Source organism: Watersipora subatra, chromosome 8 (genome assembly GCF_963576615.1).
Source record: "Watersipora subatra chromosome 8, tzWatSuba1.1, whole genome shotgun sequence".
Taxonomy (NCBI): Eukaryota; Metazoa; Bryozoa; class Gymnolaemata; order Cheilostomatida; family Watersiporidae; genus Watersipora; species Watersipora subatra.
Window position 1 is genome coordinate 51,054,734 of NC_088715.1, and position 16,330 is coordinate 51,071,063.

At 36.4% G+C, this 16,330-nt stretch overlaps 1 protein-coding gene across 5 annotated transcripts in view; it reads left to right on the forward strand.

The window, feature by feature from the left end:
* LOC137401473 (disks large homolog 1-like) overlaps positions 1–16,330 on the forward strand; it is a 234,559-nt gene that overhangs the window by 53,007 nt on the left and 165,222 nt on the right. For 4 of the 5 annotated variants that reach the window (XM_068087832.1, XM_068087833.1, XM_068087834.1 and 1 more), the window contains one exon: positions 2,169–2,579. The exons of the other annotated variant lie outside the window; for it this stretch is intronic. In XM_068087832.1, coding sequence (XP_067943933.1) covers positions 2,169–2,275 — 107 coding nt within the window. In that variant the 3' untranslated portion in view covers positions 2,276–2,579. Of the gene's footprint in view, positions 1–2,168; positions 2,580–16,330 lie in introns of those variants that run through there. 5 annotated transcript variants of the gene reach the window in all.

Here is a 16,330-nt window from a genome sequence, read left to right on the forward strand (position 1 = left end):
CATCTATTATGCCGAACTCGAATGGCATGGAAGTTGTATGTATAATAGATATAACACTATATGTATGTCATTTTTTCTCAGAAGTGCGGCAAGAAATGCTACCATTCAAATCGAATTTAAGAAGTTGTTCCTAGTTGGCACTTTACATTATGTGGAATTTTTTTGTAGTATGAAGCAAAAACTTGGCATACCTTTTTTATGTTATCTGTAATTTACGTTATAGGAGGTACACATTATAGGAGCATCTACTGCATATATAAATTTGCATTATCAATTGCATTGTTCGTCAAAGAAATAAATGATTAAAATTACTTTTGAACTGTAATGATGGCCATTATGATCAGCGCTCACTAGTTTGCAGCACCATCTTAAATTATGTTATCTCCTTCTGGGTATTTTTAGGTGCTTCGAAGTTTAAACACTCCATTTGTTCTAATCTGGTACCTAGTGCTTAATTTCCGGTCACTTTTTTATAGCAAGATTTGATCCTTTGTCTAACATTTTAAACGCGTAAATTTGTATAAATAAATAAATAGATCAGACACGCTTACTCATAGCCTAAGTAACACATATATAATAAGTTTAATAACAGAGCAGTTAACCTGCCGCTAAAGGAGTTGTCTAATCTTTGTTGCTGTTTTAAAAGCTTACAAAACTTAGAAATTTTATGGACATTTTCATTCACACAAAGTATTACAACCGTTAAGATATGGAACAAGGCTGTTTTCTACCAATGTACCAAAATGCATTTGGATTAAGTTATAGCAAGCAGGAGGCTTGTGTATAACTGCATGCAACAAAGACTAAAAGGCGGCCATCATGGCTATCACGTAACATTGTGGTCCAAAATGTATTGTATGTCCACTATTACCATCCGTACCTCCGAAAATGGATGGCTTCAGCGAACAGAGTCATATTAAAGATATTTACTACGCGACTTTTAATAATAGTAGACAACAGATATAAGACATGTAAATTATGGCTGGGTCACTAGCATGCTGTAAAGATTGTCAATGGTATTTTAGTTTTTGCCTGATTTTGAATCCCTCACTCTTGTTATGACTTCAGTTACCATAGTTACCAGTAGAAAAAATATTTGGTATTTATTGAAGTTCAGTAGGTCTTTTATACAATTTGTCACACATTGTCACACATTTACACGGAATGAAGCAAATCCATGCCAAAAAACAGCACTGACCATGTTAGATAAAATGGCGGCGTTGTCAGCCAATCGAAATAGAAAGACTTAAGTCCATATCAAAAAGTTGAAAGGGTGCTCAAAATTTCACTTGATGAAAATGGCTTCCAAAAATTTCACCAACAATGAAAATGGCTTCCAAAAATTTTACCAACAATTTTTTTAGCAAATTCTTTAAATAAAAAAATAAGTTTTTTGTAATTTGTTAAAGTTTTATTCGTTTAGGTAAGCTTCTATAAATGAAACTGAGAGATTTGAAAGGTCACCAAAGGTCACATAAAGGAATTTGAAATTAGTTGAATCATTACTATAATAACATATAGCAACCAATATAAATGTGCAATACAATAAGTAATTGTTATTGATGTAATCAAGTCATTGGTACGATTTTGTGGACTCTTTTCTACTGATCACTTGCTATTATGGATTCATAAAGATCAAAGAATGTCAAAGTTGTGGGTAAATAAAGGTTGCATTCAATAAAAGGGTGGCACCGTATTTTTCAAACTTCGCTGATAGTGGTGTTCTATTAGAAGTGACGTTCAAATAAAGGTGGCGTTTAAATGAAGGTTTTCGGTAAGTGGGCCAAAGAGTAATATTACTATCTGATCAATGTACATGTAAATTGTAAAGGGTTAAATGATTAGGCTTCTATGATGAAAGTCGGTTCACGGAATCTTCACTAAATGCTGTTAGCAATAAATATGTGCAATGGAAAGAATAACTCTCTAGCTTTGGAGGTTCACATACCAAATTAAGATAGAGTTAGAAAGAATAATTTAGTAAATTATACTCAATGAATAACTGATGGCTTTTTACATGGTCTTTTTACATAAGACCTTGTAAAAAGCAAGGTCTTATGTAAAAAGACCTTGTAAAAAGACCTATACAACTGAGTGGTACTTGCAAAATTTGCTCTCTGGCTTTACCAAGTTTGTATACTCACTCATATTTGTTTCTTTTGCCACAGCTGTTGTTGAGGGAGACACTATCAAGGATGTGTATGCCCGGTGTACTGAGGTCATTGCCGAACAGTCTGGTCCAAAGATTTGGGTTCCTGCCAAAGATCCAGCGTAACGACAGAGATGTTCAGAATTTCTCTTTTCAAAGCGAAAAATGCAATCTTTGTTAGTGCTGGCCATTTACATGTATATGGTGCAAACAATGACTAACCAATCAGCTTGCCGCTGACAAATAGCCAATCAAGCCTCTCGGTATAAACTATGACATGACATAATAGGAATTTATGGCTAATCATTAGGTGCTCGCCTTTAGAATTCCGGCCTGTGAATGCATAAGTTTGTATCGATTGTTAGTAGCATTTATTTACTAGCCATATTCCACCAAAGATTGAGCGTCAGCATTTCACTTTGATAGCAAATTAGCTATTTTAGTTCACCTATTCTAGTGCTGCCATTTGACAACTCATTGTTGGAGTTTTTGCGCATTAATTTTCCATTAGCATTCACATGCTCACTCATTAGTACTGACACTCATCGTTAGTACTGACACTCATCATTAGTACTGGCACTCATCGTTAGTACTGACACTCATCATTAGTACTGACACTCATCGTCAGTACTGACATTCTTAGTTTGTACTAATGTTCACTCATCGTTAGTACTGAAAAATTGGCTTAGCAGTGCTAGTGAATGTTGTGAGTCATTGTTGGTATTATCATGACTCAACATTCATATGCGCGAGTCGTTCACATCGACTCAAAGCATACTAACACCTCAATTTCATCTGTATATATACATTTAAGTTATACATATTCTTTATTATTTCTTGCAAATATAATACTTGGATCATTCACTACTTTGACTCCTCTTGTTGAATGTATGAGTTGTAGGAAGGTCGGCTAAAGGTCAGCTAGTATGAAAAGATTTTTTCAACTGATACTAATAGTTATGTATTATTTATGAAAAATGAAACTGCATCGACTCCTTCAATTAATGGACGATTTCAGCCATTGCTGCTGTGTCCAACATTTCGTTGGTGAGACTTGAGGAATATGTTAGGATTCTTAGCTATTCAGCAAAGCTCATCTCTACATATCTGTGCTATCATAAATTCTGTAACATGGTTTATCTGTGTTATTATTACCGAAAGCAATTTTTTCCTCCGCATTTGCGATTCTCCAGGTTGACTGGCTATTCAGCACAACTCGCATCTAGAAGTCTGTGGTATTTTAATATAACTTGTATAATTTTTCCTCCACTCACGCTATAGGCAGCATCATCTTTTATCAGATGCTGCAGGTATTTTCCAAGCTCTTTCATAGAAGAGAAGTTATAGGCATGTATGAAGGAGTCGGGCGGAGCCACACGTGTGTAGTCCTCTACTGAAAGGCCACCAACTACCACAACTTTTCAGTAATATCATCTTTACATTGAGAATTTTCAAATGCAAGATATAATTTATATTTAGTTACAAAATGCCGTCAAATTGGGGTGTTTTTCAAAATGTAGCAGATATATAATCCTTAACCTTTTTTATAAATATAAGCCTTAGGCTTGTTTTAAAAGCAAATGCAAATCTATAGGTGACGCAACCTAGTTTCAGATTGCATGTAAGGACTACTTTTTGGTATGACACCCAAATTCGTCTACTTTGGTACTAAGCTCATATATAAAGTTATCGTCAGTTGTTGTCCCAGTACAGGGTTGACACTTAAAGAAACACCCACATGGTTAGGCCCAGACTTGGATATTGCACCTCCCAATCACCTGGTTGGTCAATTTGAAATACACCCCTTAAACACTGGGAGTTCCCTAGGGGGTGCCCAGGCTCCACGCCCTACTAAACATCCAATATGATTGAGAAGCTATAAAAATAATGTCCACCAGGCCTATAGCATATAAATCATATGTAACATGGACCCTTTCACTGGCTTGGCTGTGGAAACCCCCCCTAAAGTAGCAAATTCACTGACAGTGCTCCATGGTCTGAAAACCACCCCCCCCACTAAAACGTGATTTTGGGATGAGCCATCCGGGGGGGATTATCAACCCTGGAGCTATTGGCTACTTCTATGCTATTTCCAATGTAGCTAACATCCTCTAAATCACAATACTGTAGATAGATGCCAAACATTAATAACTTGGCAAGTCCACCTTTGAAAATGATAAAAAGATCACATAGCCTTAGCTGATATAGTGCCGGAGAACCTCTTACTGCAACAAGAACTTAGCTTTGGATGGCTCGATAGAGTCAGGCAATTCCTAAAACAGATGACTAGCAGTTATACTATTCATTATTTAAAGTTGTTGTAAAAGCTAATAGAATACTTATGTGAATCCTTATTACCAGCAAACATCTTATACCTAACTAGTGGTAAGCCTGACGTTGGCCTGGATTTCTTACATTTTTAATAGGATAGCCCTCAGACCAACAGATAGCCCGTAGACCAACATATAGCTCGCAAACCAACAGATAACCCGCAAATCAACAAATAGCTCGCAGACCAACAGATTGCAAAATGGGATTTATTAATCCTTTCTTGCATGACATCCTCATTTGAGGACAAAATAATACATTCAATTTTTAAACACAAAATTTAGAAGTTTTCTCTTGTATCATCCAATCAATATTCTACAAATTGTTCTTTCTTGTTGCACTGTTATTGAGGTCATAAGAAGTAGGTCAAGGTCTAGTGGAAATTTGAAACTATAGGCAACGGTGCAAAAAGTGAGTTTGCTAATTATCAGTGATTCTTTTGCTATTTCTTCAGTCCCTTTTCTTTTCGGAAGGGTTTCTCTTTTTTCTGAGCTTGTTCAGTCTTTCAAGCAAATAATGTAAACAAAACAGTGTAGTTCACAAACTTGTAAAACTTTCAAAGTGGCTAAAATGAATTGTCCTCATTTGAGGACATCACGCCATAACTGAATGTAAATTCCATTATGCATCCAGTCTTTATTGGACATCTTGTTGATAGTACTACTGTCTACATTGCTCTTGGGTCTTGCTGAAGTTTCTGCATCTCTCAACTATGAGTAGTCGGCGTTCCAAAAAAGCAGCCTTTGATGCACTTCAGGCTACTTTATGACCAAACTCTGAAGATGGCTACATTTCATCATCAGGTGCTTGCGACGCAGACTACAATGTGAATGTTCCAGAGGAACAGTTTAGTGATGACTCTGACTGGGAATACTCCGTAAACTGTTTTAGTTTGAGCAGTGCAAAGTTGTATGGCAACATCAGTTTAAGTTCTGCCAGTTCTCTGCCTTCTCAACGATCAACCTCAGCCGTCGCTATAACTATGAAAATCGTGATGCAAACTCTACTGATAAAGTATGGAAGCTGCGCCCTGTGAGAGAAGCTCTTCGAAAAAAAGTTATTATACATGTGTAGATGCTGAGGAGTGTCATAGTATCAATGAGCAGATGGTTCTTTTTACTGGCCAGAGTGGTCTAAATCAATATTTCAAGAGTAATATATAGTAACGACTTTTTCGTTTTTTTTCTGACCGAAATCTAGAAACGAACGAAAAACACAGAATTATTCGGCCAAAATTCACAGAATTGTCAGAACTGTGCATGCACACCAAAATCGTTGACAAACGCTTTTAATTGGCTAAACAAATTATTAGCGAGCACGAGTCTAGCAACTTTCGCAAATTATGTCGAACTACCGGAGAGTATGCTTCATCATAATCGATGCCAGCCTTTTGCGCATACCCTTTCGCTACAAGGCAAGCTTTGAAACAATCGACTTGACCATCGGCATTGTACTTCGCCTTAAATACCCATTTGCATCCAATTGATTTACGTTGTGAAGGCAGCTCTACGAGTGTCCATGTTGCCTTGCTCATGAGAGCATCATACTCATTCTCAGCTGCAGCTAAACATTCATCTCGCTGCTCACACTTTTCTATTTTGATAAGGTTCAATGGTTTGACAATCTCACTAACATGACAAGCGGTGTCTATACCTAGGCGCTGCGGTGATTTGTAAGGGCGGTCAGATCGGCGAAGTTGAATTTCATCAGCACTGGAAATATTTACTGTTACAGTAGCAGGGTTGTCTGCCCTTGGACTTGCAGCTGGGATAAACAATACATCTGTGATGAACAACTGTTGTTCATGAACATAACGTCCCTTCTCACAACCACAAAATTAGATTGATGGTTGTACAAGCGATAGCCTTTAGACCTTACACTATAGCCCACAAATGTCATGGATTCAGCTTTGTCATCAAGCTTTCTACGAATGGCGCCTGGTAAGTGAGCATATGCCATGCAGCCGAATACTCGAAAGCGATCTATATCAGGTTTCTCACCATACCATATCTGATAAGGTGTTGTAGACGCTTTGTGTGTGTGAGTCGGAATTCTGTTCCTTAAATTAACAGCGGTGGTAACAGCCTCAGCTCAAAGAGATTTGGGAAGATTTGCGATTATGATCATAGCACGAGCAGATTCACATACCGTTCTGTTATAACGGTCGGCCACATCGTTTTGCTCTGAGTATGTCTAACAGTCAGTTCATGATGGATACCTTAAGATTTTAGATGGTTTTCGAGTCCTGTAGAGATATACTCACCACCTCAATCAGAGCGTATTGTGCAGATTGATTTTCCGGTTTGGTTGGTTACTAAAGCTGCAAACTCACAGAATCTAAAAAATACATCAGAATTATCTCGTATAAAATATGTGTGAGTATATCTACTGAAATCATCAATAAAAGTAACTAAGTATTTACTATCTCCTATAGATTGTGTTTGCATAGGACCACACACATCTGTGTGTACAAGTTCAAGGACACACATGAACTTGATGTTGCTATTGGGCTCAAAGGGTTTTCTCAACATTTTTCTTTTTACACACAGTTCACACAAACCTAGTTTTACACCAGAGAGATTTGCGCCACTCACCAGTTGTTCCCTGTCCATACGATGTATAGTAGCTTCATGAACATGACCAAGGCATTGATGCCATAGCTCACAGCTGTGAGAAGTGATGTGCACACTGTCATTTGAAGTTTCTATATCCAGGTAATACAGTTTATCTATGAGTGTTCGTCGGTCACATACTTGTTTTCGTTGGCTTTTAATTCAACATCGACTATGTCCAAATTGAACAATCAAGCCCTTAGAGGCTACAGCGCGAACAGAGAACAGGTTTGTGTTTAGGTCAGGTATGTACAGAACATCATATAACGTAGCTTTGCCATTCACTCTACGACCTAACTGCGTTAATACATTAATGTTACCTATTCTAATGGCATCTACAGAGCTTCCATCGGCTAGTTCTACTTTATGAGGTTTATCAAATTGAGTGAACTCGCTGAACAAACTTTTATAAGGAGTCATGTGCTTTTGTAGCGAGTGAATCTATCAGCCAGCGTTGATTAATTTTATTGGTGGAGTCACTACCCGTTCCAGACAAAAAAGGCTGACTCACCCATGTCAGGATAATTATCTGCTGCATGCTGTGCTTGGTGTGAAATTTCTTTGGGTTCTGCATCTTGTCTCTCTCCGTTTCTCTCGTTACAAAAAAGGTTGAACATGGCCAATTTTATTACAGTACCAGCAGGTGACTTGGCGTCTAATTTGCGGTCTGGTAGCCAAGAGAGCAGTATCAGGGTTAGCGACAGCATTTCTTTCACTAGAGGCTGATACAGAGCTATGTTCTTTTTGTTTCTGTTCTTCATTTAGAAGAGTTTGTTGAACAAATTCTAGCAATGGCGTATCTTTCTGTTTTTCGAAAGCAGTAAATACAGTTGAATAACTCTCTAGAAGAGAGCCTAAAAGGGATACAACTTGGTCCTTTTCTGCTATAGGTCATTTGATAGCAGCTAGCCGATTCGTGAGATCTTTCATAGTCTTTAGATGACCTTCAATTTATGTGCTCTCAGACATTACTGATCGAAAGTAGCTCTTCTTCAATAACATTTTATTAGCTAGAGTGTTTCTTTCAAAATGTGTAGACAGTTTATCCCACACCTCCTTGGCCGTTTCACATTCAGTTATAAGGTAGAGCAACTCATCGCTAACTGTAAGCACAATATGAGATAGTGCCTTGCTCGAGTTTTAATTATAGGCAGCTTTCACAGCCCCATCAGCTGTTTGCTGGAGCAACTGTAGTTCCATCAATATATCCAAATAGCCCCTTAGCAATCAGCAGATGTTTAATCTTAAACTTCCATTGAGGTATAGTTGCTGCTAGAAAGTTTGTCTACACTCCATTTATTGTTCATAATGATCACAGATGACTAATCTAACTAGTTACACAGTACATATAACGTTCCTGGGCCAATAACCTATAAGAAATTACTAGTTAATTAAGATTAGGCTCTCATAGTCTTGTATTCATTCAAACAGTTAAATACAGGGAGAAACAGGAAGCAGTAAAGTAAAAGGTTTGCACAGATAAAAACAAGAGTATTATAGGGCGTTGCCTTTCGTTTGATCATTTGATTAACATGCGGAAACAACTTCAAACTGTGTGCACGATATTATGATTTCCATAAAAACTACATAAACAATATATACTACCTGATGTTTCACACAGAGTATATATTACCTGATGATCTACACATAGTGTATACTACCTGATGATCTACACAGATTATATACTACCTCATGATCTACGCATAATATATATACTAACTGATGATCTACACAGCGTGTATACCACCTGGTGATCTACACAGAGTGTATACTTCTCGGTGATCTACGCAGAGTGTATACTTCCTGATGATCATATAACACCTGATTTATGTTACATCGCTAAGATTTTTAAGCAGTACCAAATATGACATACCAATTGGCGGAGTCCTTGGGTGTTTGCTGTTACGAAAGATACTTATGGTTATAAAGGTAGGGCTAGCATTTCAATGGTGGGTTTATTTTATAAACACAAGTTCTATCTTTTCACTGCATGCAGTGAGGAAACTGTAAATAACCAAACTATTTATATTTCTATCTATAGTAGATGCATCAATGGTGCCTTGCTAAAATCCAACTAATGTGAAGCACTCAGATATGTATAATTGTTGCCTTTCACTATAACACTAATGAATCTATTTGGGGTGAGTTATATCTCAACATTCATCTAATCCTGTTATACTGTATATACATGTATACATATTCTACACTCTTTGATATTCAAAAAGCGAACATATTGTAGGGTTGAATTTGGGACTAGGAAAGTATTTGATGTATTACCGTGACGAAAGTGTAAAGGTCAACGTATATTTGTCCATTCAAAATTTTCAAATATAATACGAAGTAAGCTCATACACATTTTGCATTACTCTTTTCAAAAGAAAATGATTTACCGGGTAGGCAGTGTGGTTAGATCATCAGCACATACAACCCTTTTGCCATACACGTAGTTCAGCCCTTCCTTATGCTGAGAGGGTACATGTAAACATTGAATTGTTTTTAAAGCACTTTAACCCACTTATTACTTATTGTGCTAATTTTACGACTTTGCAAAAAATTCATATAGTCCTCTTGATGGAGTTGGCTGTCTTATGCTGAAACTAGTCACGCTGTGTTTGGGCTGTTTACCAAAATGGTAATAGCATTTGTTGTACAGGTTGATGACACTGTCAGACACATTTTTAACATGAAAAACACAAGGTTATTTAAGATACTATTACGCCGCTTGCGCAAATCTTCTAAAAAACGCTTGTGAAAAGTTAGCTTTATAGTTGTGGTTATATTTACGAGGTAGTCAATGATTGCACTCATCTCCGAATTCACCTCGTTTGTTTTTTCAACTGCCAAATACAATGTTTCCTTGCTTACGCTTATAGAGAGTGAGTCTGTGCCGCCCTGTATGAGAGAGAATTTTTAAATGAGACGTTCTTAGGTAGAAAACCAGAATAAAGCCGTATCAAAACTAGTTTTCTGTGCTCTAATGCGAAAAATCTTATTTACATACCATAAAACATTTATTTGAATGCCATGATGCTTTATTAGAAGTGATGTTTAAATAAAGGTGGTGTGGTATTATTCAAACACCTTGTCAGGATGTTGAGAAGATAAATTTAAGCCTTTCATGGGCCTATCAAATGTTGCCTATATTTTGTGCTCTTCTTCGGGCGGTGTGACATTTGAACCTTTTTAGAGGCAAGAAATTTGCTAACTTACTTCTAACTTGTAGATTTTGTAAATAAATATCAACGAGGAAGCTGATACATTTCTCTACCGGTTGAGATTTATGGCTTGCAACTAACCAACAATGATCTTATAGCCTGGGTTGCAATTCGTTAAAGCTTTTAAGTTTTTTATTTTATTTTAAATTTAATGTATATTTTCATTTTATAACTGTATTTAACAAGGTTGCATGAAAGTTCATAGCACTCGTCGATACGTTTATTACAGCTCGCAGCCAAAACTGGCTTTTTATGTGCAATAGAACAGGAGTTATGAACGATGATCCATTGTAAGCCGAGTTCATATAACTGCATGCAATGATGCTATCAAATAATATGCTATAAATATGCAAATTTGTGTTATAATAATAATAATCTATCAAATGCTACATATATATTTTTAAAAAGCGACATAAACAGGAGGTAATTATAATACACACAGCAACAAAAGTTAAAATTTAAAACAGATATTAACATTTTTTAAACAAAAATATTAGCATCGTTTGCTCGGCGAGTCGCAAAAACTTTTTCTCATATCTATCAAAGCATCAAGACCGCGTTAAAAAAGGACTACTATCAGCCTGATACAGCTACTAAGTATTTATATTGTGTTGCAATCAAAGTTTCTGACGAAAAAATCTAAACACTTGAAGTTGGAAAATGAACTTCGATACGAACAAAAACAACCAATAAATTAATTGTTAATGATGTGATCGAGTCATTATTTGTATGGTTTTGTGGACACTTTTCTACTGATCACTTGCTATTATGGGTCTGTGAAGATTAAGAAAATTAAATAGTACTGGTCAAATAGAAGTGGCGTTCTAATAGAAGTGGCGTTCTAATAGAAGTGGCGTTCAACTAAGGGTTGGCGTTAAAAAATAGAGGCTGCATTCAAATAAAGGTGGCATTTAAATACAGGTTTTACGGTTTGTTTAATTGCACAAATGTTAAGTTTCCATATAGTAATAGTGTAGCGACACATTCCCGTATGGCCCTGCACTGTCATCATGGAAACAGCCAGTTTACTCGCATTTTGTCGTGATTCAGTGTTGGTCGGTGTTTGGAAGCGAAACAATCATGCCATGTGCCACTTTTGCGCCTTTGTCGCATTTCTGCTTCTGCATAGGTCTTGCTTTCCTTTCATATACAAAATGTTTTGTTGTGGAAATGCTCCAATCTATCTGTTTTTACTTGAAACTGAAAAAGGCAGAAGAGAAGGCTGTTTGAACCAACCTTGAAATTGAAACACTCCCTGACCACTTGATCGAGTACGACGCTTACAGAATCGTAGAATAGTAGAAGACAGAAAAATTAATATTTGGATGTAAAGATGTAGAAATCGCTAGTCAACAATAATTTTGTTAAAACTGTAAAGCAATAAAACATAATTCCACAACTTTGACATAATCGCACCCAATCATTGTAATTGACACAATCATCGTTCTCTAACAGAACCATACAGAAACATGGTCTGCTTGTTGGCCTAGCGGAGCATTTCAGCACGGTCGCACCCAGGTGTCGCTAGATTACTGCTGTATAGAAACATAGTAAATAAGTTTTGCTTTCTCCACACCTATAATCTTTGCGTCATCTATCTACCGTAGGCCTCTAAAGTGATAATTGGATATTGATTAATACTGTAAATACAAAAACCGGTAATTAAATAAGATACCAATAAACTAGACTACCGACAGTGATTTCACCGATTCCTAAAAGGACACATCTGTGTGTGTCTAAACGCTGTTTAACGCTTTTCCATTGGAGTTGTTGCTTACGAGTTGGAATCATTAGATTAGATCTGCCCATTCACTACTACCATTCATACAAACTGATCAGAAAATTGTTTTACTATCTGATTTGCAGTTGTCTGAGATAGTTTTCTTTGTATGATCAACGCCTCCATCTCATCAGGCACCTATAGCTTCATGTCCAGGTCAGGAGAAGCACTTTGATGGTTTCTGCTAAATCTTTCTGTACACCTGTGAACACTTTACATTGTGGTGAATGTACCATCGTTATGCAAGTGTTACCAATAAAATCTTTTTATTGAAGTAACTATTTAACATTGTTTCGGCTAGGCATTTTAACAGGCTATGTTCTTGGCAAACTATTTCATTTGATCTGTGAGGCCATCTTTGGCGAAAGGCTGAAACTCAGAAAAGATCTCCTTATAGTCATCTAGAACACGAATTTTTACTGTAGCTATACCGACACCTCTCCGTTATCTATCTCCTTCAGTGTTTCGTCTTCTTCGGCTGCACGTAGTTCCATACAAAACTTTGCTATTTCTGTTTGTTATTCTTTCATTCTATCAAAAATGCATAATAATAATAATACAGTACATGATAAACTTAGTATCTTAGATCCAAAAATTATTGCAAGTGTTTATATGTTTTAGCTGTTTTCTTTGCCATCACTTTCATAGTTTTGAAGTGAGACACAACTCTTATGAAATGCGGTCCTCAAAGGGGCCTATAGGTATGATACAGGATATCATGACGAGGCGTTAATTATACCAGAAAGCATGGGAGAAGTGGCAGCCATATTGATGGTGCAAGCCAGATAAGAGGCTGCAGACGTGCAGAGGCTGTTTATTGTGTTCTATTTTAGGTTTAAATGTGTGAAGTTTAAGATATCTTAAGTTGGTTTAGATTTTGTAATTGTTATGAATCATCCTCCCTGTTTTGTAAAAATGTGTTTTTACAATTTCAATAAAAACGTGGTTATATTCCGCGTGCTGCACCAATAAGATCGCTAGAATTTGAGCTAGCCAAAAACAAAGGAGATCGAACTAATCCTATCAACAAAAAATATTGACTATGTCAGGTTTTTGGTGCCCAGCAGAACATGCTTGCCCAGCGTATCAGCATCGTAACCTCGCATACCTTGCATATCTGTTGGTTAAAGTTGTATCCCCTCCTAGGGCAACAGCTGTGAACCTGGAATCGTAAAACTGGCAGAGCCTCATGTATCGGCTCTTCCTCCAACCTAGAATGGCATGCCTGCCACATGAAATAATGCATGCGATTCGCAAGATAAAATTACAAGTTTGATTAAGTGTTGTTTAATGTTGGATTTATATTTAACGGACTCGCTGTTGTGAATATCATTTTACTTTATCTTGACATTGTAAATCTTATGGATCGATCTATGTAACCACCTTGACCCCGTACCACCTCGGTATGTTTACAGACAATACAAACTATTAAACTCTCGGCATCACATTACGCTCACTTGTTGGATCTACACTGATATAGTTGTTAACCTCCGTGAACATAACACATTTCTTAAAGTTCCAAATACCAACAGGCGCGCGTTGGGACATGTGACTGTGATACCAACAGTCGCAGTAGCTTTGAACTATCTCTTTGCCTTCCTCTGTGATACCATATCGGTCTACTGGAATATTTAGCCCTCAAATTCATTTTTGTCATACTAGTGAACTGAGACTGTAATTGAGCTGTATCTGTCTATCCACTCTGGAGCCTTTTTATTAGTTGAGTCACTTTTCTTGTTGGTTTATTAGTCGGCAACAAACATCCAACAAAAGCACCTTTGGGAATGTCACATAATGAGAAATTGTATAGGTCTATTGCATTGCACTACAAACCCTTACAAACTTGTGGTTCTTTGCGTCTTTAGACAAACATTCATTTTTGATTTTCTTTTGTTCCATTTCTTGATAGCGATAGAAGATGAGGCTGAGAACTCCTACAATGTTTTTGTGCATTAAAGGCTGCCCTAGGAGCTCTTAAAAGGTCACTCGCATCACGCCTGTAGCGATGTATCTGAGGCTATATTTGAAGTTTTATTCCAACAATCACGAGCAATTACAAACTAAAATATGCGTCAATAGAGGTGTGTAACACTGCAACCTGAACTCAATAGCCGATGTTACAACGAGAGTGACAAGCAGGGTGTGAAACTATTGACATCATTTTAGGCTTTTTTTTCTTATCGCTTCAACTACTACCAAATTTTGTTGACTTAATTTTGTTGATCTTAAAACATCCCGGATCTTTTAGCTAGAATAGATACTTGGCTCAGAATCATTGCAGCTCAAAAAGCTGAGTTAAATTCCAAGTTGACTAATAGTATTATAATCATATAATACTATACCTAATTAATTAAAATCTACTTTGACTTTCAAAAAATTAATCTTGTCATTCGATAGATCATCAGGTAGTATATACTCTGTAGATCATCAGATAGTATATACTCTGTGTAGATCATCAGGTAGTATATATTCCGTGTAGATCATTGGGTAGTATATAAACATTCGATAGCACTGACTAGCGGAACTACTTGTACATCAGCTCCAGTGTAATAAATTAGATGATCACATAGTGTAGTCATTTTTTTTTACTCAGATATTCTAACAACGCTTGTATTTTTCTTATGTTTTTCGTTTTAGTTTGCTGTAAAAAAAATTTTTCTTAGCAAAATCTGTTCATTGGAGTACTTCCAATCGGTGCAACGAGTTCATAAATCTGGTAAAACTTCCCGGTTTCTATATCGATAGCCTTTAGCTAATCTACTATTGTTATGCCTTCTGATAAAGCATGGACAATGTCCAGAAATCTCAGCTTCTCCGTTTGTATCATCATATCTTTGCTGGGTTTTTATTATCAGGGTCAAATTTTGCATGGCTCTCCAAAAAATGTCTAATGTGTTTATTTCATTAGAGGAATATCCAAAGATCTGCTTCAAAAATTAAAACATGTTAAATCTTCCTCAACCATTTTTTATCAGCTTTGTATCACACCCATTCCATCCATCACAGGCTCTCTTTCTATAGCTGGTTTTCTAGCATTTTTAAATTCGTCGAATATATCTCTGCATTGCAATTGCAATCTGTCATAATAAACACCACAAAGCATTTCTAAAAGCATTAACATTTTATTGACAGGTACTCATAGCCTTCATCATTAATGAATGCTAATGCTGCATTCAAGTAATGCAAATTTAGCGAAGCATAATAGCGTAACATTTTAACGTTTCTGAGATGTCGAGTGGAAGAAACTTTGAACCCATTCGATGTGTGATAATGCAGTGAGTATAATACGGTGTCACTATACCTTTAATGGAGCCAGATTTTATCATTTTCATTATCAGAATTTCATCATTTAAGAAAAATCTTACATCTAAAATTTGTGCTTTGTTTCATTTTTACAAAAATATACTTTTATACTATTGCCAAGATCCTGTTGTACAAAACAACTATTATATGAATAGTTTAAGATGAATCTTACAAAATATTAGTAGTTTTTCAGAAAATATCGGTATTTTTCTATAATTTATAATTTTTTTTTATTTTTGAGGTGATTTGACTGCTACAATATTTCAATTGATAAAACTTGATTGCAATTAAAATGCTCAGATCAATCACGAGTGCAATTATGGTGCCTGTAATTGCAAGGAGACCTACAGAATAAAGATGCGCAATGTTTCAACTTAAACGCGATAACCAACTATCGTGACAATAACATCTAACGATGGTATTTCAGGCGTCTTTTTCTTTTCAGTCTTTTAATCGTGATCAAGTTATATCGATTTTAATCGTGAAACATCCTGGCAATCCGATCACCTCAAACATCAAAAACAATTGCAAATAATTGAAAAATACCAATACTTTCTGATAAAATCTATAAAAGTTTTGTATAAGTTGTTCTTTAACTTCTGAATTTTTAAAACGGTCCACTTTCCTTCATTGGATGCTGTGAGATTGCAATCTGAATCAATTGTAGGCAACCTGATTCTATGGCGAATATCCAAGCAAATGTCGAAACTAATAGCAAGACAAATACACAAGAGAAGTAGACTAGATCTATACTTAGTTACATAAAATAGTCTAGCTTGGTCAGTAAGTATTAGCTGGTGTTTCAATCTCACTGTGGCTGGCATGCGAAATGTATCAGCAGGTTCATTCACTAGTGCTGAAGAGCCTGAAGAACAAGGAGGCTATTACTAGTCTTGTGATTGGATGTAAGAGGCACGGATAGCTTTTCGGCGTAAGCAGTAAA